Source organism: Neopelma chrysocephalum, unplaced genomic scaffold (assembly GCF_003984885.1).
Source record: "Neopelma chrysocephalum unplaced genomic scaffold, ASM398488v2 Primary Assembly neopelma1_76, whole genome shotgun sequence".
NCBI lineage: Eukaryota > Metazoa > Chordata > Aves > Passeriformes > Pipridae > Neopelma > Neopelma chrysocephalum.
In genome coordinates, this window is record NW_020897737.1 from 13,913,565 (window position 1) to 13,933,360 (window position 19,796).

At 46.9% G+C, this 19,796-nt stretch overlaps 1 protein-coding gene across 4 annotated transcripts in view; it reads right to left on the reverse strand.

Moving 5' to 3' along the window:
- Nucleotides 1-19,796, reverse strand: part of PDE9A (phosphodiesterase 9A) — a 49,632-nt gene that overhangs the window by 27,254 nt on the left and 2,582 nt on the right. For 2 of the 4 annotated variants that reach the window (XM_027689105.1, XM_027689103.1), the window contains exon 1: nt 1,014-1,493. Coding sequence is in view for 1 of the 4 variants with exons in the window: in XM_027689102.1 (XP_027544903.1) it covers nt 6,765-6,808; nt 7,661-7,738; nt 9,317-9,387 (193 nt within the window). In the remaining 3 variants the exon portion in view is untranslated. Of the gene's footprint in view, nt 1-1,013; nt 1,494-6,764; nt 6,809-7,660; nt 7,739-9,316; nt 9,388-19,796 lie in introns of those variants that run through there. The other 2 variants (XM_027689102.1, XM_027689104.1) reach the window with 2 other exon arrangements.

A 19,796-nucleotide genomic window follows, 5' to 3' on the forward strand; every position in this document is an offset into this window, starting at 1 on the left:
CTGGAACAGAGCTGCCACAGGGATCCTGTCAGGATCTCATTGCTTCCTGAGCTACTGCAGCAGTGGCCACACTGGAACACTCGTGCCAGCAGCTCCCCACCTCCCACTGCCAAATCCAGCTCTCAGGCTCTTCAGCTGGCTCAGGGGAAGCCCCAACCTCTTCCCAAGACAATCACAGGACTGCAATCACTAACACAGGGAAAATCAAACAAGCCCTTAAAACAGGACTCTAGATTTCGAGGGACAGTACACTTTAGGAAGGAAGAAGCAAGATAGAGATGTTTTCCCACCTTTCAGTGTGTCCACACTGTGTTCACAGGGACAGGGGGGAAGCATAAATCACCTTTGCTGAACTGTGAGCTGCTGTTTTGGGATTGCTCCCTCTTTCCCCCACCAGCTAATGCAAACTGCACTGTGCTGCAGTCGTTCCTGTTCCTGCACTGGGGCTGTACTCTTAGTTTCTCGTGGCCAAGGAGAGGAAATGTTCAGTGCACTCATAATCAGCTCGCAGATTACAGAACACCCATTTATACCCCACTTAGAAATACCCTGATGGCATTTCTGCAGCTACTTCATGCCCTTCCCCGAGGGAACACGATGCCTCACAAGTGCAATCACCCAGGCAAAACACATCAGACAGAAATACAGCCCAGCATTTACAATGTATTTCTAAATAATAGCTCTTGTACCTGTTGAAAGCATTTGCAATTCTGCAGGTATTAGAGATGTCAGAAACACTTGTCAAGAGCATTCATACTGCTGGTCAAAACAATTTGGCTGTTACCCCTGTGCCTCTAAACTGGAGCAAGCAATCTGCGCTCTGCAAGTCTCAGATCTAATTCCCTCTTTTTTTTTTCCCTTTTGCTATGATCCAGCTCCCAGTGGAGTGGCTAGCACAGCAAAGGAAGAGATTAGTTCTCTTCACAGAGACCCATTTTTCAGTTTTCCCACAAAACCCAAGCGCTAAAACAAAGCAAATGCCATGTCCTATTTAAGGCAGGAGGAAAACTTACCGTGTGCTGCACCTGGGATGGCACCCGAGTCAGACAGTGAAAATAAGCGGAGAAACCCGTGTCCTCTCACTCCGATGCTGCTCAGCCCTCTGACAGTGGCTGTAGCGTGCCAGAGACTGACAAGTTCCCTATAAACACCGTTCCAGTAAAAAAAAAACACCCAACAATCTTACTTTCACTCCCTCCCCCTGTCAAAACTCACTTGGAGTACTAGGAAATTCTCATCCAGGGAACAGTCAGCTGCAATCTGATGTTTATGGATGTAATAAAAGACTTTCAAAACGAAGATGTATGTTTTTATAACCCTAGGGTGCAGTAAAGATATATGACTAAGAGTGGCAGTTCGTCTCATCTTAAAGAGACAAAGATCCATTTCTCTGCCCTGTTCCCTTCTGAGGGGAAGACCTCTGGTAACCCTTGTTTCTGAAGAAAATGAGACACTGTTCTAAGATCGTGTAGTCTCACTTGTCCCCTCCTTTGCAGAACAGGAGGGTTAGGTGTGCTTTTATGCTCTTTAGTACTGTCTGTCTTCTTTTTTTTATACCTCTGGGCAGGGCTGATAGCCCAGGTGCACGCAGATACCTTTTCCCTCAGCTTCTTCATTTCTTTTGCTGTGATTCCCTCTGTGAAAAGGAAATCCTACTGCACGTAGCTTGGGCACCTTGCCCAGGGTTTCCTGCTGCAGCACCCCAAAACCCAACAGCAACTCTCTTCTCACCTCACCCCCCCCCCACAGCAGCACCGTGAACGTGCAACGTTTTCAAATTCAGGTGCTCATCAAGTCAGATTTCTGCACGACTCACAGGGTGTTTTACAGCTGACAAAAGAAAACCGGAATCCACCCCTCCAGAAGATGCTGCAATTGTGTAATTCGGGGCAGGGGATGGCCAGCTCAGGCTTCCCCGGGCTTCCCGTGGCTCATTCCTGTGCTCGCTGAGGGCACAGGGACTTCGGCTCCTTGCCCGTTGTCCTCTGCCAATCTCAGCAGGGAGCTTGGCTGGGACACCACAGAGGAAGGAGCCATTTTGCCTTGTCTCCAGCAGGTCTGGGAAGAAAGCAGGTGCGGGGGAATATGGCAGGAGCATTTTTTCCTGTGACTCCCACCGTGGCCGGATCGGAGGGCTGGCAGGGAGCGCACACCTTCCCTGCCGGGCGGGGACCAGGGACATGCTGAGGCAGCTCAGGTTACCCTGCACTGACACAGATGGTTTATTACCCACTGCCAAGTGCCCTCTGCTTTGCACCGCCCTGCTCAGCAGTGACTCTTCCTCTACTCTCTTACCAGCTGGGATCAAGGCCAGGGAGCCACCTCCATCCTCCCACTCTCCCTGTCTCCCCTTGCCATCCTGCCAGCCCCAACAGGCTGCAGGCAGGGACTGCATGGGTTTTGTTGAGGTGGCTTGGTTTCCCTCCATCTTTTCTGCTGTGGCCAAGAAAGGGTGGGAGGGCATGGGCATCTCCCTCTCCCTGCCAGCACCAGGCTGGTGAATTCATAGAATCAGCTGGGTTGGAAGGGATCTCTGAGATCATCAAGTCCAACCCCTGATCCACTACCACCATGGTTACTAGACCATGGCACTGATGCCACATCCAGTCTCATCTTAAAAACCTCCAGGGACGGAGAATCCACCACTTCCCAGGGCAGCCCATTCCAACACCTGATTACCCTCTCTGTAAAGAATTTCTTTCTAATATCTAACCTAAACCTCCCCTGGCACAGCTTAAGACCAAGCTCTCTTTTCTAACTGATAGCTGCCTGAGAGACGAGATCGACCCCCACCTGGCTCCCCACTCCTGTCAGGGAGTTGTAGAGAGTGAGGAGGTCTCCCCTGAGCCTCCTCTTCTCCAGGCTGAACAGCCCCAGCTCCCTCAGCCTCTCCTCATAGGACTCGTGCTCAAGTCCCTTCCCCAGCCTTGTTGCTCTTCTCTGGACCTGCCACATTTCTCAGAAACGATTCTGCCTCTGGTTTGGGCTTCTATCTGAATTTTGCTTTCCTTGGTTTGTTTGGATCTAGACAGTCAGGGTAATTAAAAAAAACACAGGTGGACAGAAGCCTCAGGAAGGGGTGTGGGCTTCAAGCCCACGTCCATGAATCACATCATATGGAGCCCCAAATTCACTTGGCAGCCCAGGTTAATTTGGGTTCTTGCACAAAAGTTCCCAATCAGGTGAGTAATCCTGAAGCAGCTGGCTCTGTCCCAATGCAAGCATCCATGTGGGGGATGCATGCAAGGAGCAGCAGACAGGAGGAGGATTTTGCTCTCACATACTCTGCCTCTTTGGTTTTGCCTGAGCTGCAAGCGTGAACAAGCCTCCAAAAGGAGAACAGAGATGTTCCAGAATAAGAAGGTTTAGACACAGTGACAAGCTTCTGTCTCTTCACCAGCAGCAATCTGCACAAGATCTTGTGTATTTAATCATTCAGGGGGGAAAAGCAGCCCCTGCAGATCTCTGGTGCAGTCACTGGTGGGCTCAGTAGTGGTGGGCAAGGAAGGGTTGGCACCAGTTCAGACCTGGGCTCTCTAGCAGGCAGCTACACACCTGCTATTGTGTTGTGCTATTTCTCCCACTGCAAGCCAGTATTCCTGGGAAGAGACCCTCTTGGGTTTGCTCACTCATTTCCCCAGGGATGGGGGGATGCTTGTTTTGAAGGATCCACCAGAACAAGCTGGAGGCAGAGGTGCAGAGAGAACTTGGGATAACTCAGCACATCTTGCGCTCTTTCAGGTCACATCCCTGGGTGAGATCTTTAATGATTTATTCAGCTGCCCGAGTGCTTTGCTGCCCTAACTTTGGAGCAGTAGGAAAGTCCCGGTGCAGGTTTTCCTGCAGTGGATCAGACTCACTTGATCTTCCACAATAGCTCCTTTCTCTGCACTATCAGAAACATGGCAGAGTCCAATTTTGTTTCTCAAGAGCGTACTGCTAGTAGGATTTGTTCATTTAATTGTCATCTCCCTCAATATTGCAGAGTGCCTGAACCCTGCTAATTAGAGTGACAACACAGCCATTTGTTTGTGAGTTTTGAGCCAGTTCCACCACGAGGACACAGATCAGAGCCCTTCTGCTGTCGAGAGGGAGAGGATGCCAGCTCAATGGGCTTGGGAGTTTTAACACCCCAGAGGGAAGGAAAGGTTTGGCACCAGGGGTTTGATGTTCTGCTTAGTCCAGGGCCACAAAAGGAGAGACAACACGTGATGCAACAGTCCCACAGGCTTAGAGCAGCTCAGCCTTTGCCTTTGCCTTGCAGACAGCTGACCCCTGATACAACCACTGCATCCAACCCTCACTGGAATAATAATTTCTTTATTTCCAAAGGTCTCCCATGACTGTGGCCAGGAAATGAAGAATGGTTTCTTAGCAGGACTCTGATGGATATCTCCTCTGCTGGATAAAAGCCACTGCTTATATTTTCTTCCCGAAGGATCATATTTTCCAGTCCCACCTTTTACAGCCTTTGTTCTGTTGAAGTGTGTGCCGTTCTTCTCCAGCTGCCTGGGAGACTGATGAAAAGAGGTGCATTGCCTCCCACCGCTGTGAAAATTGGGGTGACCCCCTTTTTGGCATGTGTTTGGATGAGTTGCTTTGGGAAGCAGAATCACACAGGCAGAGTTGTTTAAGAAGTGAAGACTAGAACAGAGCTGGGTTTTTTTATTCTTCCTACTCTCAGCAAAATGTCAGGAATGCTTAAGATTAATGACAACCCATGTGAAAGAGAAGCAGATACCAAGGAACATTAGTTCCATCACACTCGGTTCAACTTTCGTCCCCTTTCCACAGCAGATTCTGTCTTATGCTTTGGCAATCCGTGGCCAAAATTTTTCTTGCCCTTTTCAGCTTAGATCTTCGGAAATCCTTGTTTTATAAAAGGCAGGAAGGGAAGAGAGATCTCGCTGACACAGTGAGCTATGTTCTGCACAAAGCAGAGCCATGTGCTGTCAGCTGGGGATGAAGAATGAGGGCCTTGGGAGAGTGCGCAAAGTTATACACGGTCTTATAAAAATATATGGTTAGCTTCGTGTTTGGGGAATAAAAAAAAGAAGTAGATTTTCTAGAAAGCCCTTCAATCAGCTTCCCAGCTGGTATGACACAGTAGCATTCCCTGGTAGAGCCATGCTGGCCCCATTTGCTGGTCTCTGTCTTGGGGCAAATGGCTACTGGTTACCCACACCAGCTGGCACACAGGGTGTGCACATGCTCCACCCCACCTTTTCTGACCTGATAATGCAAACACTGCACTCCTGGACCAGAAGAGTGATGCTGTTCCAGCAGAGTTTGTCACAATAAGGAAATAGCTCAGGAAACAGCTTCTTTTCCCTGGGCAGCCACATGTGTCCCTTGGCTTTGACTACCTCCTTCTGGCAAGAGCAGCAATCACTGACAGGGGACCTGCTTATAGCTTGTTACAAATTTTTCAGTGGTTAAGTTCTTCCCTGTTTCATAGCCCTTTTGTTCTTTTTGCTCTCCATTTGCCTTTGTTCTCTGCATGCACAGGCTCCCTGCTGTTGCCTCCCTGTCTCCCCCACATCCTCCCGCACCGCCTTGCTCTGCCCTTTTCCCTACAGATGTTTCTGCCACAGTGGATGCCTCATGGAGTGGCTTTGGTTCCCTGTGCCTCCCCATCTAAAAGGAGATAGCACTGTGAGACGTTTTCTTACATGATACAGGAGCCTAAGCAAGAAGAAGAGATGGGACTTGCAAAGAGAGCAAGGAGGATGATGAGTTGGGACCAGCAAAACTACATCACTCCTGTCCCAACAGACTCACCCGTTCCTGCAAGCTACTTTTTCCAGCCCCAGGCTTTCTGTCTCACTCTTGGTCTTTCTGTGCACTCTGTGTTTCCAAGATAATCTTAACCTCTTGCCCTTTGTCTCTCCTATCTTCCCATTTTAGTGCTCCAAACAGTGTCCCCAGCTGACATCTCCTACCCTCCTGCAGTCCCTGCCTCAGCAGCTATTCCCTGTAGCTCCACAGTGCACAGGCTCAGGCTCCTGCTCAGGCTGCACTGATGTGAGTGTCAGAAGACACTGCATCTGCACAGATGAGCAGAACCACGAGCCAGATGCTCGACAGGAATTGCCCCAAGCAAATGTTCTGCTCCAGTGTCTGAGAGCTACAGGGCTGAGCATGACACTGGCAGGCAAAGAGGAATGGTAAAAGCACCATTTCAGTCCTGCCTGTGGAGTACAACAGTGCTGTGGCTGAAGAATGTGTTCCAGATGTGTTCTTTCACCCAGGCCTTCTTTAATCTTGTCAGGTGTGTTTAAATATTTATCACAGTTAGAGCTACCATGCCCACAGCAGAAATTATGTTCTCTCCTCAGCCATTTGGAAATAACATGGGGCTCTAATGTTGTGCTCAGCTTTCCAGCAGAGCTTTGCTGAGAGATGAATAAGTTTCACAAAACACTGCAGGACAGGCTTTCACATATTGCCTGTGTTGCCTAAAAAAACCCCACTGCTCCATGCAAGACTTTTCCAAGGGCATCAGGAGTGCTGAGTCAGACCGGGGCTAGGCATGGGGAAAGTCCTCTGGACCTCAGCTGTTCACCTCACCCTCAAATTCTTTGAAATCTTGGGACATTTTTAAAGCTTCCCTCCAGAACACTGTGATCAAACAGCCTTTATTCTGCTGTAGGCACAACCACGACAACATTACCTTTCTTTCTTCCATCATAGCCACGTAATTTCCACATACAAATGTTCACAAATTCGGTGGTAGTGAATTAAGTACAAAAGGGTTGTTTTACCTGAGAGCTGCTCAGTGCCAACAGGTATCACTTTGTATGGAGACCTGGAAGAGTCAGAGAGGGTTGATGTTAGCAACACTCAAAATGTAGTTTGTGTTTCAGGCACTTTTTCTGGACACACGACCCTCTGATTTACTAGAGACAGAGAGAACTTTATTGTGCTGTACAGCCACACAATGAACATGGCAAAAATCCCTCCTCTTTGGCAAGCCTTGACAGCTTGTGGACTGAGATGGCGAGGAAATTTGGTAGGTCAGAAGGGAGCCCCAGTGGTGGGGATCATCTTTTTGCTCTGTGTTCTCACATTGTCCTGTGATGCAGCTCCCTCCCAACTGCTGGGGCTCCACCACAGGGTATCAGTGAGAGTAGTGGCAGTGATAAACAATAATGAAATAAGTAATGAAGGAGTAACTGCCAGCAGTCAGTGTGAAACTGAAAGTGCCAGGCTGGACAAGCAACAGGAAACCGAAGAGAAAAAAGAGAAGGGGATTTGGAGACGGGAAGGGCCAAAACCAGCATGGGAGAGACCTAAACTCATCAAAGACTTGGACTTCGCTTTTCAAGTAACCTCCTGGTTGTGTCCTAGCAGAGCAATAAGGAGTGGGGGGAACAAAGGAGCTCAGAGCCTTGACAGCAAACAGGGAGGGATGGCAACAGATGTTCAACATTAATTACTTGAAAGCGGTATTTTGTCCTCAAATACTCCTGCTTTAAAAACAAGTAAAACCCTTCAAAACCAGCAGGCATTGGGGTTACAGGCCAGCACGCATTTCTTTCTGTCATCCCCCTCTCTCCACAGAGTTGCTCACTTCCCACTGCACACAAAAGGCAGGCAACCATCCCCTTTCCCTTGGGCTTGACCCTGGTTTTGTAGAGCAGGTGGCAGCAGGATTTACCTCTCTGTGTTTGCAGGCATGGTCGGATCGATGGACACCATGCAGTTGTCCGCCGTCAAAAGGGAGATGGTCGTGTTCCTGAAAAGCATGTTCCAAAGAGGATTATTTGACCTAGAAATGCCTGATGAAATCCTCTCCCTGGCCTGGAATTATCTGGGACCTGTGTTACCTCAGAGCAGAAAGGGTCAAAGCACAGGACAGGGCAGGCTTGATGCTTCTGGTAAAATGTAAAGCGTGATCATCTTTATCTCAGAGCAGACTTCTCTCCCTGCTAACTCATTTATTCTGTTGACTCACTGACTAATAATTTCTGTGAAAAAGCTGAGCTTTCTGATACATTGACTCAGCAGCTCTGTATTGACTCACATTGTACAAATGACTATTGGTGCTACGAATGTCTTCAAATTATTTAGTTACTCTTTTACCAAAACAAACAAAACAAATGTTTTGTTGAATATGGGGTCTTGTTTGTTTTTTTTTTCAGTACTGTGCTAAGTGTGATCTCATAGGCTCAGATGTGAACCTTGCAGGTTTACTTTGGCTCCAGGAGCCTGATTGAAAATGCACAGCCCTTTGGAAACCTTCTAGTGAAAATAAAATGCCAAATATGCAGTGAACACCCTGATCATGAATAACTAAAACTGCTAAACAAAGATTCCTGGGTGATGGAGTGGAAATATTTGACATGATAGGTAAATGAGAGTTATTAACCTCTTTAATGTCAAATGGGAGGAAACAGTCAGAATAATCAGCAAAGGGCATTAATTCTGTTCAGCAACTTATGCAAATTGTGAGTCAATACAGACAATTTTATCTTTAAATCCTCAGAGATGGAGTCATGCAATAAACCCATGATTCTAGAGGTGACTGCCCTGGACAGGTGGTGCAGAAAGGGATGAATATTACACTGTGCCACCCTCCACCACAAACCAACCTCTCCCACTGCCACACAACCACACATGATCCTGGATCCCTCTCAACACAGAGGTCTCAGCTGGATGCTGGTCTCTAGGTTGAAGGTAAGAGAAACAAACCCTACAGGAAATTACAGCAGGAGGGAGGGATACATGGACTTTGCAGGACAACATAAATTAGGAAATACTTGGCCTGGGCAATGGTTATGGGGATATTTATGTTCAATAAAATGGTTCTGCTGGGGTACTTTGCCTTTGACTACCCCATACCTGTGATTAGATAGTACTACATCTAAATATAAAGCTTGTCACCTGGTGGCAATGATTCTCATTGGCCCCAAATTTTGCCCTAAAAAACAGGTTCTAAACATACGGCTGCATTTCACTCAATATGGGCAAAAATGTAATGCTGAGGTATAACTGGCAGAGGTGAACACAGCCTGTGTGTACTCAGGGCTGGGCTTCTGCACTTGGTTTTATTATTTTAGATTACATCTCCTCTGTTCTACTCTGTTCCATTCTGTTCCTCAGGCACAGCCAGCACTGAAGTGGCTCAATGCCCCGCCAGAGCTTCCACACTCTTCCAGCTCTGGATTGTCCCAATTTCTTCTTGCAGTAGATTGGAAGGAGAGAGAAGCCTGAATAGCAGCTAAATAAATCATTTGGAGCCTATCTTTAAATTGTTCCCAGAAGTAAAGGAACAGAAGTGAAACAAATGTCACAAACGAAAAGTCAGACCTACCTTGGTAACCCTGTTGCGATGCAGAAGAGGTCCATGATATCTTTGGAGTTGCAGTATTTACTAAAGATCACCTTCCAAACGGGACAGCAGCAGGGGGAAAAAGGAAGATGAAGAGAAAGGACGATTAGTTCCCAGTGAGATATGAACTCTATTCAGGCGTGAACTTGGCTAATTTTAAGGCACATTCTGTAATTTCAATTATCTGATTTGGCCTGTGAGCTGGAATATTTCTCTACTCCTGTTTAATACCTGTGTCTATTTTGATAAAGCAAGCAAAGCCCTGGAGACCTAATTGCTGTTCAAAAGTAGAGCAATAATGAACTATTGAATGAATAATGAGTAGTGAACTGAGAGCAAAAGGTTTCTGATAGCACAGTACTGCTGCAGGGTGATAATAACTGTAAATTTTAGGATGGAAGAGCCCAGATTTGGGAATAAAAGAGCCCAGATTTGGGGAGGGCCTTGGATGTTAGAAAAGGGCACTGCTTTGGACTGTACCAGCATATGCTAGCTGTAAACTGAGCAGAGGGGTTTTTCCCCTCAGCCTGTGCCAAATTTCTTGCTGACTGTCAGGTTTTGTTGTTCCTAGGTCAGAGCTCAGATCTGAAATTACAAAATTTGCCACTCTTACCTTCCCACCTCCCCAAACACCTTTTCGTAGCCCCACCCTTCCACACACATCAGGCAGCCCCTATGCAGAGAAGACTGTTTGAGCAGTGCATCTAAGGAGTATGACACCCCCCTGACCCCACTGCGACACGGCCTTCAGCGACCCATTCCAATGCTACCATTTTTCCCAGGATTCCTGTGTCCATCAGGACATCTGGGTGATGGTCCTCCCTGTTTGAGAAATTCTTCTGCACCTGGGGTGCAGAAAGCACCTTAATAATACCATTGTAGTACTTTTCATCGGCCTCACTACACCCACGTGCAATGTTTCAGCTCTGTAATCTGAAGCTTATTTATGTTAAATGACTTGCCCAGTACCTTACCATGGCTAAGTGGTAGGCCAGAAATGGAACCTAGGAGTCCTGATTTGATTTCTCTTTGGATTCAGAGACAGCATGCTGCCTCTGAAAGAAAACTCTCAAGAACTCAACAGCAGCACTCTGCATGAGGAGTCTCCTGTTCCAATAAATACATGGCTATAGGATGTCTGAGCTCCACTGACCGAGGTCCCTGAGGTTGCTTTCACTCCAAACTCATGTGCCCTCTGTGGGTACACATTGCACTATCAAATCTTTCAGTGCTCTAAATCAAAAGCCTTGTTCTTAGTGGAAATACTGGGGGGAAAGTAGCCATCAGAAAGTACCAGCAGTGGAAAAAACAAGTGTGGGTGGAATAAAAAGAAACTGCAGACATAAGAAAATAGGACTGAGTTTGAATGCTTCTGCCAGTGTTGGGTCTCTTCTCTCAGAGAAAACTCACTGTGTGGGTGACTAAAGTGGAGGCTTTGAACCTGCGGTGGAAATGAAGTGCCTCATTGCAGCTGGGTCCAGCCCACCTTCCTAGAGCCAGGAACAGCAGAGAGCAAGGGGGATGGTTTGCCTGGGGGCTGCTGGAGGTAATGGGATGGCTGCAGGGGCTTGCAGTGGGGCAGCAATTGTGTGGGGAGGGGCAGCTTCCCTCTCACATCCCACAGGAAGAAAGAGTGACACAGTTCATGGGTCAGGAACTGTTCAGGGTTCAGGATGCAGCAGCTCAAAGGGACCTGTGGAGGCCTAATGGCAGAACTTAGAAGGAGCAAAAAAGTGGTATTTTGCAGATGAGATCTGAGGCACAGGTAGATCAAGATCAAAAATCTCCTCTCCTTGCAAGTGCCTTGCTGGAAATGCGATTTTCCACCCCTCAGAACCACCCATAGTATCCCATATTCTCACAGCTTCTATTGCCAACCAACACAGATACGAGGGACATGCATGCCCACAGATCAGCCTCGAGGCTGGTGACCCAGAAAAGGAGGGATGTGTCACCTGGGATGACTGCTGGGAGGAGGAGGCAGGGTCTGTGGGAAGGGGGGCTGCCTGCAGTGGGGGGCTGTGGCTGCTCTCCCTGGATTGGGCAGGCCCTGTAAATTCAGGATCATGCTGGAAAAATAACATGTCACCATCTAATTAAAGACTCTCCCAAAAGGTGTAGGTGCCAGGAGGTAATTAAGCCTGCAGCCTCACTCCAGCAGCCTTGGCCTTCGAGCGCTTTAATTCCTAAATTGTAGGAATGTGCCTTCTCTGAGGTGCCTTTCGGACACCAGGGGAAATCCCTCACCTGGAGGGGTCACACGGTGAGGGCCAGACCTCTGCCACTGGCAATGGGAAAGCCATGGGAGAGTCCACAGGATGCTCTGCCAGTGAGGGGCTGCTAATGCCTGCTCAGAGCTTGGGGCATCACAAGCCTGAAGTACCAGGAGAGCTGGGACAACATGGCAGGATTTGGCCAGGCTGGTTAGTTCTGGAAATGCACTGATACTTCAGCAAAGCTTCAGCCCTCAGTTTTCACTGGTGTGAGGAGCCCTCCTACTCTTGAGTGAAGCATCAGGGGTTTTGTAGTAGAGAAGAGGATGATAGAGGTCACTTCCAGAGGCTGCTGTGACCCATCCATACGCTCACACCCACCTTCCCTGTTTTCTGACCCAGATGAGGTTTCTCCAGGCAGAATCTCTATAAAACATGAAGGCACTTGATTGCTGAGGTAGGTAGTAACTGCTGCTGGGGAAATGGGTGTGTTTTAAAAGTCTATGTTACCCAGTGATTGACCCTTGGTTATTAAACTACAGCAGCAATCAAAGCAATAAAACATTGCCAATCGAGCTCAAATAGGGCTGAAATCCAGCTCTAGCAGAACACAGCATCTTGCCAGACTGATAGCTGCTAAAACTGGCTGACAGAATATTGGAGAGAACAACAACTGGTACATGCAGTAACTGAGCAGATGATGGTAATTGCAGCTGAACAGAAGGTAAAGGCTTGTGATGTGGCAGGAGTGCTATTTCAGGTACTGAGGTTCCTTATTCTGGAAATCAATTATTATTGACCAGGACAGACAAGAGAAGATGAAACATTAAAGGTAAGAAAACTGGCCTGACCTGATGCATAGAAAGCAGTAGGAGCTTTCAGTGCACTGAGGATGAATTTTGATGTTTCCTTTTACTCCATGTGGTAGTGAAAGAGTGGGAAGCAAAACAAAGACTGTGATACTAGATCACGAGCTATCTCCATACATGATTTTTAGCTTTCCATACTTGGCACTTTTACTGAGGTTTGCTACAAGTGGGTTTGTGAATCACCCACCGCACTTTGATACCCATCTCAGGATGGTTGTCCTCAGCTGGCTGGTTTTTTAATCAAAAAGCACATGCTATTTAAAGTTTTCTTCTATTTCAGCCTGCTGAGCGTTTCTGGTCATCTCCCTTCTGTTCTAAAACACAGCAGCCAGCCTCAGATGTTTCCCAGCAATATGCAATTGTCCCTGTTATTGTCCGCAGGTTCGCGTTCCCAACAAAGTCAATGCCAGTTGTGCTGATGGAATACAATTGGGATGTGTTTTAGAGAGATGGGAGGGCAGGACCGTGTACTATTGATGGCTCCAGCACAGTATAGGAATCCTATTTGCCTGGAGTCCATTATCATTGTGGGGACATCAGCAACACGAAGGCAACACGGGGACACTTGGCCACATTTCAGCCATCTGGGACACGTGGTTTCTCCCGTGACCTGCAGATGGTTGACCTGCAGCTTTGAGGACAGGCAGCCCTGTTGGCACAAGCTGCTGAGGAGGGCATCTCACCCAGTCCTGTGAAGATGTCCTTGCTCTGGCAGGTGTCCTAAATCCGTTCCTGTTCAGCCTGGGTCTCTGTGATGACACATTTCTCTTTGTGGGTCTGATCCAGACCCACAGTCAGCACTGAGGAACTTCATCCACCTTCAGATCTGTGTCAGCTGTCTCTGACCCATAGTCATGGTCTTGCTTAGGACCCTGCTCCTATGCTGGATGAGAAGCCACTGCTGAAATGTGTCTCACAGCACCTCATTCCCTGCATTAGTGCCTGGTGCTGGAAGGTATCCCTGCTTAGGACAGGACTGAGACCTTGCTCTGGAACATAACAGAGGCCAAAGGCAGGAGACCACAGCAGTTTCTACAGCTGTGGCTGTGAGCTAAGATCATGCATGTAGAGGGTTTCCTATAAGGAAATTCCAGGTTTCCTCATAATACACATCAAAAAAGTGCAGGTCAGCACAGCCTAAAAAAGCCAGGATGTCAGGATGAAGTCAGGATGAACCTCCTGACTCACCTCCTAGGAAAAAGAGTGGACACAGACCACATTGCCTGGTGGTATGAGAGTCTGCTGCAAGACCAGTCAACACAAGACACTCAGCTGCCACTGTCATTTCTGAAAGCAGAGGCAGAGCCAAAATCACGTCTAAGCAGAGTCACAGCAGTGATACACTGCCTGGGAAAGGGAAACAGAGGCCTCTGCTTCAGCCTGCAGACTGATGACTAAATGCCACGAAGAAAATCAGCCACATATAAACCCTGTTAATTGCATTTCCCTTGGATTTGTGCCAGGAGGAAAAGAACGTATTCCTCAAAAGTGATGCAGCATCTGCAAACAATTTGTTTCCCCTGTTTGAGAGTTGCCACGATACCATAATTCAGTCCTTGTTACCATTAGCAAAACTCCTGAGATGGTGGATGCCCCATCACTGAAAACATTCAAGGCCGGGTTGGGTGGGACTCTGGGGAACCTGATGCAGCTCGTTGCAGGGGGTTGAACTAGATGACTTTTAAAGGTCCCTTCCAACCCAAACTGTGCTATTATTCTACCACGTGTAGAAAAATAAAACAGGAAAACTAATCCTCTCTGAATGTTTAACTTGTTTTTTTTTCAGTAGGTCTCCATCAAGACCGAGGATCAGCCCTTTGATTTAAGTGGGGAATGCTGCCTGTCTGCCTTGGAACGTAAGATGACGCAAATAGGGGAAAAGTAGAATGAATAATAACTGAGGCTTTTTGGAGTGGAAATAATATTTTGATGAAGCATGCAGTGACTGCAAAGTAGGACAGCGTGGCTCGATGGGGATGCCTGGTCCCTGGCCTGGAGCTCACTTCTGTGGGACTGGTTTCCTCCCTGGAGAAAGTTCTGCATTTTTTGAAACATTTTTCGAAACATTTTTCTTCTGAAATAAAGAGCCATTGTCTCTTAATCCATAGTATCCACCTCTGCTCTAGGAGGATTTGGAAACCCCTCTTGGGAAGAATAGGGATTAAGAGCCTTGGTACTCTGGCTGGCTTTCCCACTCAAAGAGGCAGTTCAGATTAAGGACTGTGATGGAGATATTACTAAGGGACCACTGTGCACATACTCTGCAGTTTACAACTAATCACACCGTATTTTGCTTTCAGATAGGATGGGTAAAAACACAGCTTACAAATCCAATTTCTGTTCTATATTTGATCCTCAGAACAGCTAATCCTCTCTGTAAACAGTAAACCCTGTGCACAATGTTATCCTGTTCTGATCTCTTGTCAGTAATTGTGTTTTGTTCCAAAAATTTAACTCCTGTTTGATTTTTTTTTACCCTAGTAAAAATAATGCAGAAATATTTTTGAAGTCAGAGTGCCCTCAGTTTCTAGTTCTACTTATTTTTTCTGGTCTCAGCCTGTTGTGTTCAAGACTTGAGCACTTGGTGATGTCTTTCATTCAGCTCAATGAGCAATGTTCAGAGTCAGGGCTGAAACTGCAGAGTTGAAACAATCTAAATTTTAATCTTTCACTAATGAGGTTGGGGGATAGCGTGTCAGAAAAGATTCTGGCAAAACTCAGTTATGTATCTTGGATGGACTGTGAAAATTGCTGCTGGTTCTGTTAAGAGCAGCTTTCATGCAGGATTTATGAACTGCAAAGGCAAAAGGCTGATGTGAAATTTTTCATTGTGATTTTTCCCTGTCTCTCCAGTGGTCTTTGTTGCCCACATCAAAACGAAGCAAGATCCAGAAGTTTTAGATACCACTCTGTAAGAATCACTGGAAGGAATTCATACTTCTAGACGTGTAAGCAAATAGGTCTTCCTCAAAAAATATCGATAAATGACTTATCAGTTATAGTCCCCAATATCCAACAGAACCCTTACCTAAAATCCCATATTTACACATCTTCCAGGTTTCTCATTCTTTGAATTCAGATACAAACATAACATGAGCCCAACTATACCCAAATTATCAGTCTCTCTTCTATTTCTTGCACTAATTAACAGCTGACACTCAGAAAACCACTCATTTATCCGAGCTTCGAATGTTGGGCGGTATTAAAATAGTCTGCCAGGATCACCATCTGTTTGATGCAGTGGTAGCTTCTGCAAGAGAAGAACAGAGAAATCGGTGCATGTGTGCATGTCCATGTGTGGGGGAGAAAACATGAGAGCCCTCAGCTGGGAGTGTGAGCAAAAATGAGAAGTCCCGCGGGTGCCTCAGACGCCGCTTCTGCCAGAGGATGAGAAACGTGGTGGATGTTCTGCTCTCAGCAGATGGAGCTCTGTGATCCTGCTGATTCACACTTACCTTTGGGCAGGGACACGGCTCGACAACGTTCATTTCAGCACGACACCCAAGTGGAATGTTCGGGGAGGATTCGTGTGACGTAACTTTACCCGTCTACAAGTGCAGCATCTCGTGTGTGTGTCTCTCTGCTAGACTCCCTCTCTTGCCAGCAGAGAAAGAGGATGACTTCCAAACGATACATTAGCCCACATGTCTCCAAATCCCACTTTTAAGACAGGATGTATCATCCCCTGGGGACACCGCCCACCTCCCCTGTGACTGCAGGGCACCCTGCGTGACTTGTTTGGAGCAGTCAGCACTAACTTTGAGATGGCTGTGGCTCATGGATAACTGGGGTGAATCCCACTAGTTTCCTAATTATACACATCACCCTAAAATAAGAAACAGGAGCTGCCAGACAGAGCTGACGTACCAGGATCCCGAGGCATGTGGCAGGTGGTAAGTCACAATTTCCTTCCCTGTAGCATCCCTGAACAGAGAGATATGGGAAAAGAGGCTTTTCTCTTTCTAGGAAAGGAAAATTGTCTACGATACACTCATATATGTGTGACCCCAGGACAATTTTGGACGTCCATTGAAAGGGACAGCATGGCAGAGGTTGGCTTTTTCGCTATGGGCAATGAAGCATCTCATTACTTTTTAGAGTCATTGGGGCTCATGGCTCATTAAGGTTACATTTAACAGAGATTTGTGCAACCTGCTGACTATACTAAGGGACATATTGCTAATATTCAGTACTAATAACTAACGGCAGAATATAAACAGGAACCAGCAACGCTGGTTGTGAGGGGCCGAGCTGAAAGTTTCATATTTTCTAAAGCAGAAACAAAAATATTTAATAAAAGTATTTCAAACTTTGACAAATAACACAAATGTCTATACTCTGTTTTTTTTCTCAACATAAAAAGGGCACACATTTGCTGCTAATGGAATACTAAGTGCAATTAACCCTGCAGCACATGAATGCATTAGGCTTGAAATGTTGTGTAAACTGGATAATAAAGGCGCTTTAGCACCAAATGTTCTCGCTAAATGTGAGTGAGGCTAGGCTGTTTGTCTCAAAACTACTCTCATAATTAAAGTCTGACATTGCAATGTGCTTGATAACGTAGGACTGTTAGAATGGTAATGTTAGTTTACAGAGTAAGGAAAAGCAGGTATGGAGAGAGACCAATGAAAGGCCAACTTTCAGCTGTAGAATTAAGTTCATGAGAAAGGTGAGAGAAACAGAATGGTTTTGTCTTGTTTGTACTGAGCCAGAAGAGTTGTATATGAGGAGCATAAGTTGCTATGCTTGGCTTGTACAAGCTCGTGGGTAGAGCCACCTACAAGTCAAGTGTTAAACTTACCCTTTGTCTTGACCAGTGTGAACATAAACTGCAATAATTATGTTAGACTGAGTGTGACTTCAGAGAGATAAACAGCAGCAAACAAGCCTTTCTGGGTGATGGATATGGAAGAATTATGGACCTACCCTTCAATTATGCAGCTGTATTAGGATTATATTTTGTTCCCCCAAATGCTTTGAGAAGCCCTCACTGGGGAGGAAGAAGAAGGGGGAGTAAGGGAGAGACAGGCCCCAAGTATGACGTTATCTTTCACTTTTTAAAAAGTTTTAAGCCATTTTTACTCCTTAAAATCTTTGTGTGCTGTAATGTGCTGGAGTTTTAGGAACCCGCTGTTCATTTCCTGCTCTTTTACAACAAGAACATCCAGCAGGCCCCTTGAATTCACCAGGGCCTGCTAAAATCAGAAAGCCAAGGTTAGCCAAGACCAGTGGCCAGACTCAGTCTGTACTGCCTGGTACCCTCATGCACCCACAGAGACCTTCCAGCAGCAAGAAAGTGGCTTTGATCACACAAAAACATACTTATGTCTCACTGTGCTAAAGTAGGATTTGGGACCAACTTGTCACTGCATGGGACAAACTTGTGAAAACCAGCTGGACAGAGCAGAACCCAGAAGTGTGTCCAAGTCCTGACTGCCCATGAACATCCCCCTGTGCACCCCTTGGATGGCTGGCAGATGAAAGGGTGTTCCCCCAAATCATCACTCCAAAAAGACCAGGGGTGGGGTCCATGTGCTGAGAGAGTCATCAGGATGCAAAACTATTTCATTGCCTTGAAGGGGCCGTCACATTATTATTTTTCTTCTGCGTTTTGTTTTTCAATCTGAATCCAGTTTGGCATGTTAAAAATAGCATGGTGAGCTTTGGAAAAATCTGTTGGGTTTGCTGGAGTCTGGGCTTTTATACCACAGATGCTGCTGCTCTAACTCAAAAGAGAAGCTCACACGACAGGGACGCGCTGACGTTTCGATACGACGGCCACGGCACCAAAATGCTGCCTGAGCCTTGTTCTGTTCCTTGTGTTCCGAGAGGAACAGTGGATGTGGGTGGCTCAGTTCAGTAGACACCCAAAAAGCCTGAACTCAATAAATTCCTTTGAGAAAGAAAAAGAAGGTAATTTCTCTGTTAAACATCCAGAATGACTCAGTAAACCAGAAAAATGACTCCAGAATTCTTCACTTGCTTTCTGAAGAAGCGGAAAATACCACACTGAGTGATTTCATGGAATCCTTGACAAAGGCGGCGGTCCTTTTCTTTTTTTCCGGTTAGTTCAGGCTCTGTACCCCTCTGATTTTCCATGCTTGTTACAAATATGATGTTGATTAAGTCACTGGGAACAGAAATCCTCTTGAATTAAGCATTTTTCTCAGAGGAACTCCTTGCAACTCTGTAACCAAAGCCACTACCCTGTGACATTTGAAAAGGAGATCCAGGAAGCCACCCAGCTGAGAATAAGGCCACTGGCTGGTTCAGCTCTGCTACCATTTAAATCTCAAAGGTCAAGAGAAAATGCTCCCAGTAGTTTCTTCATGAAAAAAAGATTGGGCATGAGCTGGGGAACGTTTCCTTGATGGTGGATTTTTAATTCAAAACAGAATCAGTAGGAATTTTTCTTAAAAAACGCAGCCAAAGGGTTAATAATAACACTATGAAGGAAAATAAAACTCCAGATCCAGCTTAAGTTTGGCAGAGCAAACCTCACCTCTCAGCTGAGGTTGGGGGTTTGGATGCTTGACCCCATCTGGTGGCACTCCAGGAACCACAAGAAATCCCAGCCCATGGTGGTGTGTTGAGATCACCTCATCCTATATGAAATACAGCCATGGCTTCCCCTTGTCCTGTTGTCTTCTCCTTCACCTGGCAGCAGGCCAGGATGTGGCAGGGCTGGGACATGGATGTGTTTCCCTGTGTGCTCAACCCCGGGGGCACGTGTGTGTCCAGGCAGGTGGGTAATGAACTGCTACCTGTCTCTGGGAGAGAGGATCCTTTAAAAATAAATAACCTGAGCGGCACTTGTTTCCCCCAGGTGTGCACCCCCTTATATAGGTGCTGGATGGGAAATGAATTACGCTGTAATTTCATTTTTCAATCAGCTCTGAGAACGAGTGACCTCTTTGAAGCCTGACTGTGCAGAGCCCTGGTTTGGTGTGCGGTTATAATACCACCAAGTCTTTGATCTTCCCTCTCCCACAGCCCTGGCATGGCCATCCCCTCCACTTCCTATTAGATTTGGCTCTACTTCTCCCATAGGAGACCCTCATGCCCTGCCCCTTGACCAGGACAGAGCTCAAAGACACCCTTTTGGGGATCTCGAGCTCAGGTGCCTGTGGGGGTACCATGGGTGGTGTCAGCTGGGCTGGGATGGGTCACCTCAGGTCCCTCCCAGTGCAGAGCCCTTGCTGTCCCAGCATGGGGAGATGTTCAGCCAGCTCTGCCCCCTGGAGAGCCCACCCCTGTGGTCAGCTTTGGTGAAGGCCATTTTTGGTCATGCCTCTGAAAGGTTAGTTTACCAAACTGTGAAAAACAACCGGGAGCCCTTGCAGGCACAGGAAGGATGGGGACAAGGGAAGCTGGCTG